This window comes from Phycodurus eques, chromosome 23 (genome assembly GCF_024500275.1).
Source record: "Phycodurus eques isolate BA_2022a chromosome 23, UOR_Pequ_1.1, whole genome shotgun sequence".
NCBI classification, from domain to species: Eukaryota; Metazoa; Chordata; class Actinopteri; order Syngnathiformes; family Syngnathidae; genus Phycodurus; species Phycodurus eques.
In genome coordinates, this window is record NC_084547.1 from 6,958,200 (window position 1) to 6,970,945 (window position 12,746).

The window sequence follows — 12,746 nt, forward strand, 5'->3', positions numbered from 1 at the left end:
GTGGTAGACTTTGCAACAAGGATGAAAATGGCTGTAGTGAACACTTTTTTTCAGAAGAGGCAGGAACATAGGGTGACCGACAAGAGCGGAGGTAGAAGCACGCGGGTGGATTAGATCTTGTGCGGACGATGTCATCTGAAGGAGGTTACCGACAGCATAGGATGGTGGTGTGGAAGATGACGCTGGTGGTGGGGAGGAAGATTAGGAAGACAAAGGCAGAGAAGACAACCATGTGGTGGAAGCTGAGACAGGACGAGTGTTGTGCAGCTTTTCGGGAAGAGGTGAGACAGGCTCTCGGTGGACAGGAGGAGCTTCCGGAAGACCGGACCACTGCGGCCCGAGGTGATCAGAGAGGCCGGCAGGAGAGTACTTGGTGTATCTTCTGGCAGGAAAGGAGAGAAGGAGACTTGGTGGTGGAACCTCACAGTACAGGAAATCATACAAGGGTAAAAAGTTTGGCTAAGAAGAAGTGGGACACTGAGAGGACCGAGCAGAGGCGAAAGGAATACATTGAGATGGAGGCATGCACTGGAAAGCAGAGGAATGAAGATTAGCCGAAGTAAAACAGAATATATGTGCATGAGTGAGAGGGCTGGTGGGGGAAGAGTGAGGCTACAGGGAGAAGAGATGGCAAGGGTGGAGGACTTGAAATACTTGGGCTCAACCGTCCAGAGCAATGGTGAGTGTGGTCAGGAAGTGAAGAAACGGGTCCAAGCGGGTCGGAACGGGTGGAGGAAGGTGTCAGGTGTGTGATGTGACAGAAGAGTCTCTGCTAGGATGAAGAGCAAAGTTTATAAAACAGTGGTGAGGCCAGCCATGATGGACGGATTAGAGACAGTGGCACTGAAGAGACAACAGGAAGCAGAGTTGGAGGTGGCGGAAATGAAGATGTTGAGGTTCGCTCTCACGGTGACCAGGTTGGATAAAATTAGAAATGAGCTCATCAGAGGGACGGCCGAGGTTCGATGTTTTGGAGACAAAGTTAGAGAGAGCAGACTTGGATGGTTTGGACACGTCCAGAGGAGGGAGAGTGAGTATATTGGTAAAAGGATGATGAGGATGGAGCTGCCAGGCAAGAGAAAGACCAAAGAGAAGGTTGATGGATGTCGTGAGGGAAGACATGAGGGCAGTTGGTGTTGGAGAGGAGGATGCAGGAGATAGGCTTACATGGAAAAGGATGACGCGCTGTGGCGACCCCAAACGGGACAAGCCCAAAGGAAAAGAAGATTGTCTGCTTTCATTTTCCAAAATAATAAAAAGAATAACTAAATTTGGATTTGTGGATATGAAATTTCGCAGTAATTATGATTACATTTGTAAGATACACTTATCTTTTTGGAATAAACCAAACAATATAATTTTTTTTCCAATGAAAAGTGAAATCAGATCAGTCTAACCGCTAAAGGAGATTCTTGACGAAATAAAGTTAAGAAACAAAAAGACATTCCTGAGATATGTAACTAACCATAATCTATATGTCATATATAGGTGCTGATGACAAAAAAAAGAACAAGAAAAAAATATACTTTATTCCCGATCACAATATATTGGCGTCCCAAAGGGTCGCGTAAATGACGTCAGCCGGCCGTCGCGCGTTGGTGACGTCACATGCCTTGGCGGCGGACGTGCAGGCAGGCAGCAAGATGTCGGTGTCGTCTTGGCTGCATGGGCCGCATACCGGCCGTTTGACTGAAGGCTTGTTGTCGGTTCTGAAGGAACAGCGTCCGGAGTATTTGCCCAGCCTGCTGGACAACTACCGAGAGCATGGCGTCCTCCGCACACAGGTAGGTCGAACCCAACCTAGCGACCGTGTGCTAGCCGCTTGCTAACCTGCTCGCTTTTGTTATTCAGGTGGCAAAAGTACTCGCATTCTGTACCAAAGTACAATTAAAAAAAAAAAAAAAAAAAGGACTTATTCAAGTGAAAAGGTACAGACTGAAATGTACCCAAGTGCAAAAGTAAAAATAGAAAAATAGTCTCTGCACACCAATTGGTACCCCCCCCCCCCCCCCCCTCCCTTTTTTGGTGTGTAAAATTTCCAGTATTCATTGATTTAATTGCGACCGGTATTATAAGACATATTTTGTAAAGACCATTCCAGTCATAAAAAATATATATACTGCATATATTTTCGTCCGAAAGCTACGAATCAGTAAAATTGCACCAATTTCTGGCCAACTTCTCAATCCAAAATCGGTCGGGCTCAACATTTTTGATGTGACCATTTTGTTGTTGAATCAGAGCTTCAAACTTGCTTAATCGTTATTCTGTTTTCAAAAGGTTGGTATCATTGGAAAGCTTGCTAAACATAATAATATATATATTATAATATAATATATAATATACATACAATTATTATTTTATTAGGCGGCACGGTGACCGACTGGTTAGAGCGTCTGCCTCACAGTTCTGAGGACAAGGGTTCAATCCCGGCCCCGCCTGTTTGGAGTTTGCATGTTCTCCCCGTGCCTGCGTGGCTTTTCTCCGGGCACTCCGCTGTCCTCCCACATCCCAAAAACATGCATGAATTGGAGACTCTAAATTGCCCGTAGGTGTGAATGTGAGTGCGAATGGTTTGTTTGTTTGTATGTGCCCTGCGATTGGCTGGCAAGCAGTTCAGGGTGTACCCCGCCGTCCTGCCCCAAGATAGCTGGGTGACCCGCGTGAGGAGAAGCGGCTCAGAAAATGGATGGATTATTTTATTATTATTCATCAATTCCGAATTTTAATTTGAAAATTTTGAACTCCAACACAGAAAGAAATACACAGTAAGGCATAAATAAGAGGCTTTGAAGTTGGCATTATTCATCCAATCGGCATTAGAAATGACAGAAAATATAAGCATTCACGGCACGTTGCAGTGACATCGCAAGCGACCTGGCCAAAAAAAGTGTGTTCGTCGATCAGTTTATATCACATTGGGCAAAAGCAAGAAAAATAGATGATACAGATTATCTTATTCATTGCAAAAATGATCTTACCTAAAGGTTTTTGAGAGACGTTTGCAAATATAAATTGGGGAAACGTCTGAGATTTGCAACACGTGTACTTGGTTGAGAGGGAAATTTCAAAGTCGCGGATAAAAACTTGTTTTGTGCTGTGGCTGAAGTGTTCAACGTGCGTGATCTGTAACCAAGTGGATGTTGTGACAGGGCGCCAGCGCCGTCGGCGGTCTGCTTGGTTTTAGCAATGCCAAACTGGGTTCCAGCAAAACCAAGTAAGTCTCTTCTCCAGTTGTTGTCACATCACGCCATCAGTGCTGCTTGGAGCACAAAGCCGTGTGTGTGTGTGTGCGTGTGTGTGTGCGTGCGTGCTGGCAGGTTTGAGGGGCTGTGTCTGCTGTCCGTGCTGGTCCAGGACAGTTCGTGCGAGCTGTTCCAACAGCATTGCCTCTCGTGGCTGCGCTCCCTGCAGCAAGTCATACAGGTGAGCCGCCGCGCACTGTCTGCCGCGTCTTCCGTGGGGTTTCCTCAAAAGCTCTTCTCCAGTCCCAGGCTCCCGTTCAGACCATCCGGCTGGCTGTGACTATCTTGAAAGACTTGCTGCAGTATTCGTCTCAGCTGGCCGAGCTGGCGCGGGAGGTGGGCCTCAACTGCGTCCTGGGCATCCTCACCTCACTGCTGGGCCTTAAGACCGAGGTGAGTGAAGATGCAAGGGAAGCAAGTTCACCCCGTGTCCTCTCAACAACAACAAAGTGTACACGTCCAGACCATGATTTATTTATTTTTTTCATAATCTTTGATGGCCTTTCATCAGGTTTCCAGGATAATTTGGGTTGGAAATGGCCAGGATGCCCTTTTCCAGGGTATTCTAGTTCGTCTTACGCCTGGCAATTGAGACGGACAGATTTCGCAGTAATATTTGATGCGTAAATAAGATTTGCTCTGATTGTATCGCTGTTATTCTTAATTTAAATATGGAAAACAACTTTGCTCTGATCGGTCCTTGGTGATACCTCCGGCTGTTTCCGTTGGTTTCCTTCTTCCTAGTTCTTTTCCGCGTCCAGCCCCACCGCCTCGTCTACTGCCAATTATGACCTGAAAACGCAATGAGGCTTGACTTTTTGGATTTTAACAGCTGCTTTGAATTTAAGGGACTATACTAACCTGATGCGGAATGCCCATTCTCACTCAGAAAAGCATCTTTGGCGTCCTCGTAGGAGGTTTCCGCAGCTACAGTCGATCTTTTCATTTCCTCAACCCCTTCCCCGATTAGCTGACTAAAGTTTCAGTCAAAACTACCCGCCATTAAGCCCATACAGTCCCCTCCAAAAGTATTGGAACGGCAAGGTCAATCCCTTTGTTTTTGTTGTCTACTGAAGACATTTGGGTTTCACATCAAAAGATGAATACGAGACAAAAGTTCAGAATTTCGGCTTTTATTTCATGGTATTTACATCTAGATGTGTTAAACAACTCAGGACAGAGCACCTTTAGTTTGAAGCCACTGACTTTTCAAGTGAGCAAGAGTATCGGAACAGACATGATTAAATGAACTTCAAGTGAATAACATTCAATATTTGGTGGGATAACCCTCACTTGCAATAACTGCAATTTAAAGAGAAATGCATCCAAACTAATCGGGAGAAGCTTCATCATGCAACAAGACAATGACCCAGAACACGCTGCCAACACAACAAAGGAATTTTCAGGGGGGAAAAGTGGAAGGTCAAGTCAATCACCGGACATTAACCCAATAGAGTATGCATTTTACCTCCTGAAGAGGAGACTGAAGGGAGAAACTCGCAGAAACAAACAAGAACCGAAAGAGGCTGCACTAAAGGCATTTCAAATGAAGAATGCAACATTCTGGTGAAGTCAATGGGTCGCAGGCTTGGTGCAGTTATTGCAAGTAAAGGTTATGCCACCAAATATTGAATGTTATTCACTTGAAGTTCATTTCAGGACTGTACGTGTTCTCGAAGCTGACCTACTAAAATGTACTGTGACATTTCTTTGTCACTACTTGTGCTTACATAGTGCAAATGTAACAAATGTGGGAAGTAGAATAGGTCGTGCTTTAGTCGGCGATTGTTTTTTCGTGAATGTATTCGTTATGGAGGATTTTCGAGGCGCTTGAAGTTCTTCTTCTTACATGTTTTAGAAAATTCCCTTAAGATGGCAGCCACAAATGCACGGAATCTGCAGCGGTCATTTTGCAAACCTTATGCCGATTTGTATTCTTTTGCGTTCAATCAACAAACCGCACAGATGTCAAACTTAAACCAGGTCACACTCATTTGGACCTATGTTAAACATAAATCAGTCGAAAAATTGGATTTTGATGGATAGGGACTTTTAAAGGGGACATATTTTGCTAAAGCGACTTTCTCTAGTATTTGGGATGTAATGTTGTCTGTATTGTGCCTCAGTAAACATTTGCAATATGAATTCGAATGGCCCACGCATTCCTGAGTTCCAGGCGCTTTTCTGCCAAGGCCTCAAATCAGCTCACTGGAATTTCCCAAGTTCGTGTTGGAGAGTCACTCTATGGAGGTCGAAATAGCCAAAATGTGGGACCTTTGAAAGACCGTCAGCCTTATTTGTGGGGGAAGACTCCTGATTGTGGTCCTCTTGTGATGTCAGTGCGAGCTGGCGGCCATGGAGGGCATGACGGCGTGTATGACCTACTACCCCCGAGCGTGCGGATCCCTGCGGGTAACGCGCACGTCACGTTTCTGTTGCCTTTTTGTCATTGTCCAATGCCCACGTTTCTGCAACATAAGTTATGATTCTTTCAGGACAAGCTGGGAGCCTATTTCCTCTCCAAAATGGAGAGCTCCAACAAGAAGAGCCAAGAGGTTTGTCGTCCTTGCGTCAGGCCGTCGCGTCAGGCGATGACAAGTGTCACGTTGTGTATTTGTTGCGCTCCCGACAGATGGCTTGTCAGTGCTACGGTCGCCTCCCCTGCCTGGGCGGCCTCACCGACCGAGCGTCGGGCGCCGGCCGAGCCGACCGGTGGACCGATCAGGTTCACTGCCTGCTGGCGTCGGCCAATAGCGCGCTAGCTCACCTCTACCGGGGCTCGGAATCGGGTACGCGCTCCCTCGGCTCGCCCGCCGCGTCTAGTGCCCGTCGCGCATTCGCAGGCGTTGAAATGTTTTCGCCGTGTGCCGCCGCAGACAGAACGGCGCAATACGAAGGTCCCGCGGCGGAGTTGGGCTTTCCTCATCTCGACCAATCTGATGCCCTGCTCCCGCTGCAGTTCCAGCACAGATACGTGGCGGTGTGCCTCGCGCTGAAGCACACCCTCAGGTACACACAGGCACACCTATGAACACATCGATTTTCATATGGAGTTGAGCGAACCCCATCTATCGCGGCGGATAAGTCCCAGACGCACTAGTGACGTGTAGGCGGAAATCCCAGAAAAAGAATAACAGATTTGATGGCAGGGGACTTTTAAACGTATTCAGACACTTTTGAAGGTATTCCGTCACACCTGTTCTCACGCTTTCACTCTCAAGAAATGGGAGATGATTGTAGAACATTATTTCGAGGAACCGAAAAGGTTCTCGCTCGCACACGTCTCCAAAAAAGAGGCGTCGTGTGCTTGTTTCCAGCTGTTTATTTGTCAGTCCCCGTGAAAGTTTACTGTACAGCTGACACATCACGAAATAATAAGATATTGTACATTTAAACACAATTTTTCAACCAAACCATATCATTTTGGCCACTGAAAATTTGCTCGCTTAATGCCAACAATGTGAGGCACCATAGATGGGCAAACGGCAATTCGCATCGATGTTACGGTCATTCTAAACTTTGCAACAACGCCAATACCCACAGGTATATAGTCTCTTTGCTAAGTGAGAACAACCACTATTACTACAGATACATTTGGAAACCCCCTAAATGACGGCATCAAAATGTGTGAACTGTTGGGCGGTAATAAAGCGGGCGTGCAGTATTTTTGCCAACGGCGTGAACTGCTGTGCCTCCAGGGTGGACCCGGGATCGGCCGTGCGTCTGCCCGTCAGGCCCGTTCTCAACCTGGTGTGTCGAGCTCTCGCCGTCGGCCCCAAGAGCATCGTGAGCATCCGCACGCTCCGCACCCGCGCTTCCGTTAAGTCGCAAGTCATCCGCACGTGTTTTGCTTCTCCTATCAGAATTTAACGGGCGACGGCAGCGTGAGGCTGCTGCTCCTGCCTGCCGTTCACACCGGCGCACTGGAGGTCTTGTCTGCGCTCTTCACAGTGTAAGTTGAAGGTGGTGCGCACGCAGCCCGAGAAAAGCGCTGAGACCTTGACCTGTGACCCCGTCCTCTCGACTGCAGCGTGCGGAGCGGCATGGCGCAGTACGCCGCTGTGCTGCAGAGGCTCTTTGCCCAAACCCTCAGCGCCTGGACGCCTCCGCCTGAAGCCGACCCCGGGCAGCAGAGAGCCTACAGGTACCTGACGCCTCAAACGTGACATGAGAACCACAATTTCTTTTTAATAACGTGTGCACAAAATGCTCATTTATGGCAAGGAATTAGGGAGGACCCTAATTTGTGGGTTTGATATCATTACCATTTGCTTACCTTGACTGGAAATAGCAATACGTGATGGCCATCTACCCGAGTGTTTCCCACCCTTTTTGAAGATGAGAAAAATCTCACAAAAAGTATGTATACTGAGAGAAGGAAGAGCTCGCCTCCATTTACTCCCAACTTCAAGTAGTCAGTGGAAAACTTGGGCCTGTTTCGATGGAACACTTGTGTTCATTCGGATGTCACCGACTTCGGCCCATTCTAAAAATGGTTCACCGGTGACGGGACGTTGTGATCTCCGAGGAATGTTGTACAAGTGATGACTTACAAAGACTGATGGCAATAAAGTGTATCACATTTCATTGTTGATAATTTTTGTGAGAAATCATTAATGTGATTGAGCAAATGTGTGGTTTCAACGTGTGTGTGTGTGTGTGTGTGTGTGAGTGAGTGAGTGTGTGAGTGTGAGAGAGAGAGAGAGAAACTGGTAGCTCTTGGCATGACTCCGTACTCGAAAAAGAGTTCTCACTTTCCAAAGATGTTGCTAACTTCAGCTTCATTGGACGTTCTGCCATCTAGTGGAAAAGCATTTAATTGTTCTGCCTGTCACTATTTGTCACCGGCATAGATAGATGAAGAAAGTTGGATTATTTGCAGTAAATAATCCTTTTTAGACCAATTAGGAGAACTTCATAAATCACTGCTTAGCATTTGTAGAGAATGTGTCCTCCATTTGCTTACCCGAGTGCCTGGGAATTATTTTGCCAATAGTTTGCGCGCGCATTCTACGTACGTCGTGGCCACATATGAGCATTTTGTGTGCCCTGGCCACAATTAAATGTCATGTCTGGGCTATTTCCCTTCCTTCCGGCAGCTGGGTGCGCGTGTCTGTGTACAGAAGCCTGGAAGCGTGGGTGCAGGTGGCCGGCGCGTCCGCTGGCGTCCTCCAGGGGAGCTCCGGCCACACCGAGCTCCTTTTCGCCCACCTCCTCGGGGATATTACGCCCGGGGCCGAGTCCGTCAAGGTGTTGTGCACGCTTTATACAGGTCGCTCGAGGCGAGCGCACAGAATGACTAAAGCCGGCCAACGTCCTCTTACTTACCCGCTCCCGTAGTTGCGCGCGGGCTTGTCGGCTGACGTGGTTCCCGGAGGCAAACCGGGCCCTCGCAGGACCAAACCGTTGGTCATGGCGGATGCGGTCGGGCCGTCCCTCCAGAGGAAAGGCGACCCTCTGGCCAACCAGGATACCTGCCTTTCAGCTCTGAGGGGTGAGTCGATCGGACGTTCTCCGACTTTATTCGCAGATGATGAACCCGTTTCAATCATTTTCCATCATTTTCCACTAAGCACTAAGACAAATCATACTGACCAGCGGAACCCTCCTCAAGGATGATCTGCACAAGGTAAATACCTCACGTTGAGCGAAACCTATAGTATTGACGATTAAAAACGACGGCCCAGTCGTCTCTCAGCATTGGTTGGTGTTTTGAAAGCGAGATGGGTGGCTTGCGGGTTGTAATATTTGCTGGCGTGTATTTTGTGCCTTAGCGTCTCCATGAGGTTTTGCTGCCGCTGTGCGTGCGCTTGCAGCAGCAGCAGTCCAGCTGCAATGCCGCCTCCGAGTCTGCAGGGGGTGTCAGCGGGCAGTATGGCGGCGCCCTCACACGGCGGGAACTCTACAGGTACCCTTTGAATGTACGCGGTCTTGAACGTAAGCTGTGTGCTGTACAAATCGCTAGCTCCATAATCTGCGTGGGCATGAATGATTAACGGCTATACAGTACAGCGCGGGAGCATTGTATCGTTGACTTGGCTTGTACGCGTCTATCTACCGTCACGCGTTTTGACTCTCAGGTTGTTGCTGGCTCTGGTCCTAGTCCCGTCCCCCTCGTGGCCCCCGCCGCTCACGTGCGCCGTGTCCATCCTCAGCAAAGGACGCACGGACCGCAACCTCAAGGTGGATGTCCGCGTTGACGTTGTTGTGACGAAAACGTGACTCAGTGGCGCCGTCTTCCCTTTCAGGTGTCTTCATTCTGTACCGAGGCGCTGACCGTCTGCAACTCCCTGGTCCACCCGCGCGCTCCCTCTGTCGCCATCCCCTTACCGCCCCTCACCCTGAAAGCCACACCCTCCGCTTCGGTCCTGCCGTCCTCCCAGGGTCCGACCCCGGGCCTCCCGTTGCCCACCCTCCTCGGAGGCCCCGCCTCTTCGGGCTCCTTCGCCGCCCGCCGCTCGCTCGGTCTGCTGGGCTCCCTGGAGAACCACCCGTCTTTGGTTCCGGGCCTGGCCTCGGGCGACACGATCCTGTCCCCGCATGCGCACCGGCAGCCGGAGCCAGCCGGCCTGGGCCTCCCGGAGGGGCAAAGACCCGTTTTTGTGCGCTACGACAAAGAGGAAGCTGAGGACGTGGAGATCTCGCTGGCCAGCGACTCCGACGACAGTGTGGTCATCGTTCCTCCAGGGATGCTCGTCGCGGAGGTACGCGAGCCCGTCGAGTCTTCTGCGGTGCCCCCTCAGAACCCGGGCGCCGTGGGCGCCGCCGCCGAGCCCGTCGCTTTGCCCCCCGCCGCGACGGATGGGGTCTCCCTCCCCGGTGACCCGGCCAACTCGTCCTCTTCCCCTCTGCCCACCGCCCCCGTCGATTCCTTCGCTCCTCCCGCCTCTGCGGCGGTCTCGCTCGTCCCGCCGGCCGGCGCGGACGAGACGCCGGCCGTCAGACCTCAGCTCCAGCAGATGCTGATGCAGCCCTCGGCCCCCGGAGCCCTGGGGCAGCCCCTCCAGATGCACCAGCTGCAGAACCAGCTGGGTCCCCCGCAGGGAAGGCTTCCCGCCGCCAACAGCAACAACGAAGACTCGGCCGTCATCAACATCAACAGCACGGATGAGGAGGAGGAATACGAAGAAATGGAGGACGACGAAGAGCTGGACGAGGAGGACGAGGAGGACGAAGAGGAGGTCAGCGATTTTCCCGAGGGAGAGTTTTACGAAGGCGAGGACTTTGATGACTTTGATGAAGAAGGGGAGGATCTGGAGGAGGAGGATGTCGAGGAGGAGGAGGAGGAAGAGGAGGATGAGGAAGAAGAGGGGGATGAAGATGGGTCAATGCCTCCGTTGGAGGGAGCAGAGGACAAGGCGAATGCCGCCGGCAGCGAGGAAGAGAAGGCGCTCCGAGCGGGAGAAGCCGCGGGGGGCGTCCAGGAGGTCCGGCTCGGCAGGGCCGACGTCGCGGGCGAGCGCGCCTTTGTGCGCGAGGTGGAGAGCATCGGCGTCCTGGAGGGTGCCGGAGAGGAGGACGAGGAGGACAGCGAGAAGATGGACGACCCCACCATGCCTCAGATCCTGTGTGTGACCGGCGGAGCGCTGGAGGAGACGGAGGAGCCGGAGGAGGCGACCGAAGCGGGCGCCTTTCAGCACGAGCCGCCGGATGCCGAGCTTCAACCCGAACAGCGGGTACGCGCAAACAACGCAGCGTTCGGGAATGATAGATTGTTTGTGAATGCGGGGACCGAGCCTTGCCTGCCGTTAGGTTTATACCGGTTAATGACAGGAATAGTTTCAACTGTAAAGATACCACAAACACTGTCGTTTCAAACTCAACTTACATTACCCTTCAAACAAATGGCTTCGAGTATTTAAATTAGAAAAATTTGCTTGAAAATGCGCATGTGGCAAAAACACCATTTCCACTAACGGCCCAGGCTAAACTTAGCTCCTCGACATACAGGGCTTGTCTCTCAGTCACTGACACCAATTACTGTACCACATATTTGGCGGCATCTCAATGAGTGCGTGTCTGCCAATAGCTGGGAATCGGTTTAACAGACAAAACGTGAAGAGTGAACTGCGAAAATGACGTCATTTTTGTACTGGGTTATTGGAGACTTTTTAACCCAAGTAACTGATTTGTCAGCAAGGTCAAGTCAAAATATACACCACACGATAATGCACAAGAAATGTGCGCGTGTGTCTCGATGAACTCAAGTCTGTGTTTGGACTCGCCTCGCCGGCAGGTGGCGGCAGCGGCCTCCGCACAGGAAGTGGACGCGGGCGATGACCAGCCACCCGTCCTTCAGAGCGAATTCCTAGCGGACCCTCCCGAGGGCGGCGAATCGCCGCCCGCAGATCCCGCTGCCTCGTCGGGCCCCGAAGAGCACCCCCGGGAGGAAGAAAAAGACAAAGGCGCGCAGCATGCGGGGACGGATGGGGGAGGCACGGAAGAGAGCGAAGGAGACAAGGGGAAAGGAGTCAAGCGCAAGAGAGACGACACGCACGAGGACCCAGAGGCGGGACCAAGCACTGACGGGAAAAAGGTAAACATTGTACTCTTTCCATTTGAAGTCCATTTTATTATTATTATTTTACTTGAATCGGGAACAAGAACAAGCGAAATATTGGGGGGGGGGGGGGGGGGGGGAAATGACCATTTATACTTTTGAATCACCTTATTCAGTACATCTTCCATAAGGGTTGAAACAAACTATTTAGATAGATCCGATTGAACGTTGGCCGCATTTTGTCTCCCCCAGGCGCACGACGACGCCATTGCCTCCATGTTGGCCGATTTTGTCGCCTGCCCCCCCGACGACGACGAGGTCACGACCTCGGGGTCGAACCCCTAGCAAACAAGATGCAGGCTCGCCTATCCGTTCAGTTTCTCATCATGCGACGCTTTGGAAAAGGAAAGCGAGACTTTTATTTGACTGTGTCAGTGTCTAATCAAACGGCAGAGTTGTAAGACTCTTATTTGCCTCATTGTTACACTTCTTTGTATATTGTTCTACAGTTAGTGACTTTCTTGAATTGAGGCAACTTTTCTGTTCCTTGTGTTCGGTCTTCACTTGTCATGCGCTTCGATATAAAAAGAGTAAAAGCATTGAAAAGATGGCTCTGTCGATATATTTGTCCATATTTCCATGTAGCAACACGAGGAAGTACATAAATGAAGACGCAGTCATATGTAGTTCGAAGCTGAAAGGTAAAAGCCGTCTTCTCTCAAACTGTCCCAAGATGGCGCCCGTGTCCGCGTGCGCAGTGTGCTGTACTTCCGGGTCCGGAGTGCAGTGGGCGTGGCCTACGCCCACAAGCTACGTTTCGTCTCGCCAACTCGGGTTCTCGTGCGTTCACAAAAAGTCGACAACAAGGTAAGACGACAAGAGCCGCGTCATGTCAGCCACTTGGATGAATGGTTGCTCCGCTTTTGTGGCGAGTTGAAAATGTTTGCTGCCGTCCGTTGCACTTACTATTGGATTGAATGAATTGCGGATATTCCTCATGG

The 12,746-nt window shown here is 50.5% G+C and overlaps 1 protein-coding gene across 1 annotated transcript; it reads left to right on the top strand.

Moving 5' to 3' along the window:
• The first annotated feature begins 1,609 nt into the window (after positions 1-1,609).
• On the top strand, positions 1,610-12,606 carry pelp1 (proline, glutamate and leucine rich protein 1). The gene is made up of 19 exons (XM_061669529.1): positions 1,610-1,784; positions 3,153-3,217; positions 3,321-3,426; positions 3,489-3,638; positions 5,586-5,657; positions 5,741-5,800; positions 5,878-6,034; positions 6,122-6,254; positions 6,944-7,031; positions 7,109-7,197; positions 7,276-7,389; positions 8,345-8,495; positions 8,586-8,739; positions 8,819-8,874; positions 9,020-9,153; positions 9,326-9,428; positions 9,494-10,921; positions 11,482-11,781; positions 11,998-12,606. The coding sequence occupies exons 1-19, from the start codon at positions 1,644-1,646 to the stop codon at positions 12,088-12,090; spliced, it is 3,594 nt and encodes a 1,197-aa protein (XP_061525513.1). The 5' UTR covers positions 1,610-1,643; the 3' UTR covers positions 12,091-12,606.
• The last annotated feature ends 140 nt before the right edge of the window (positions 12,607-12,746 follow it).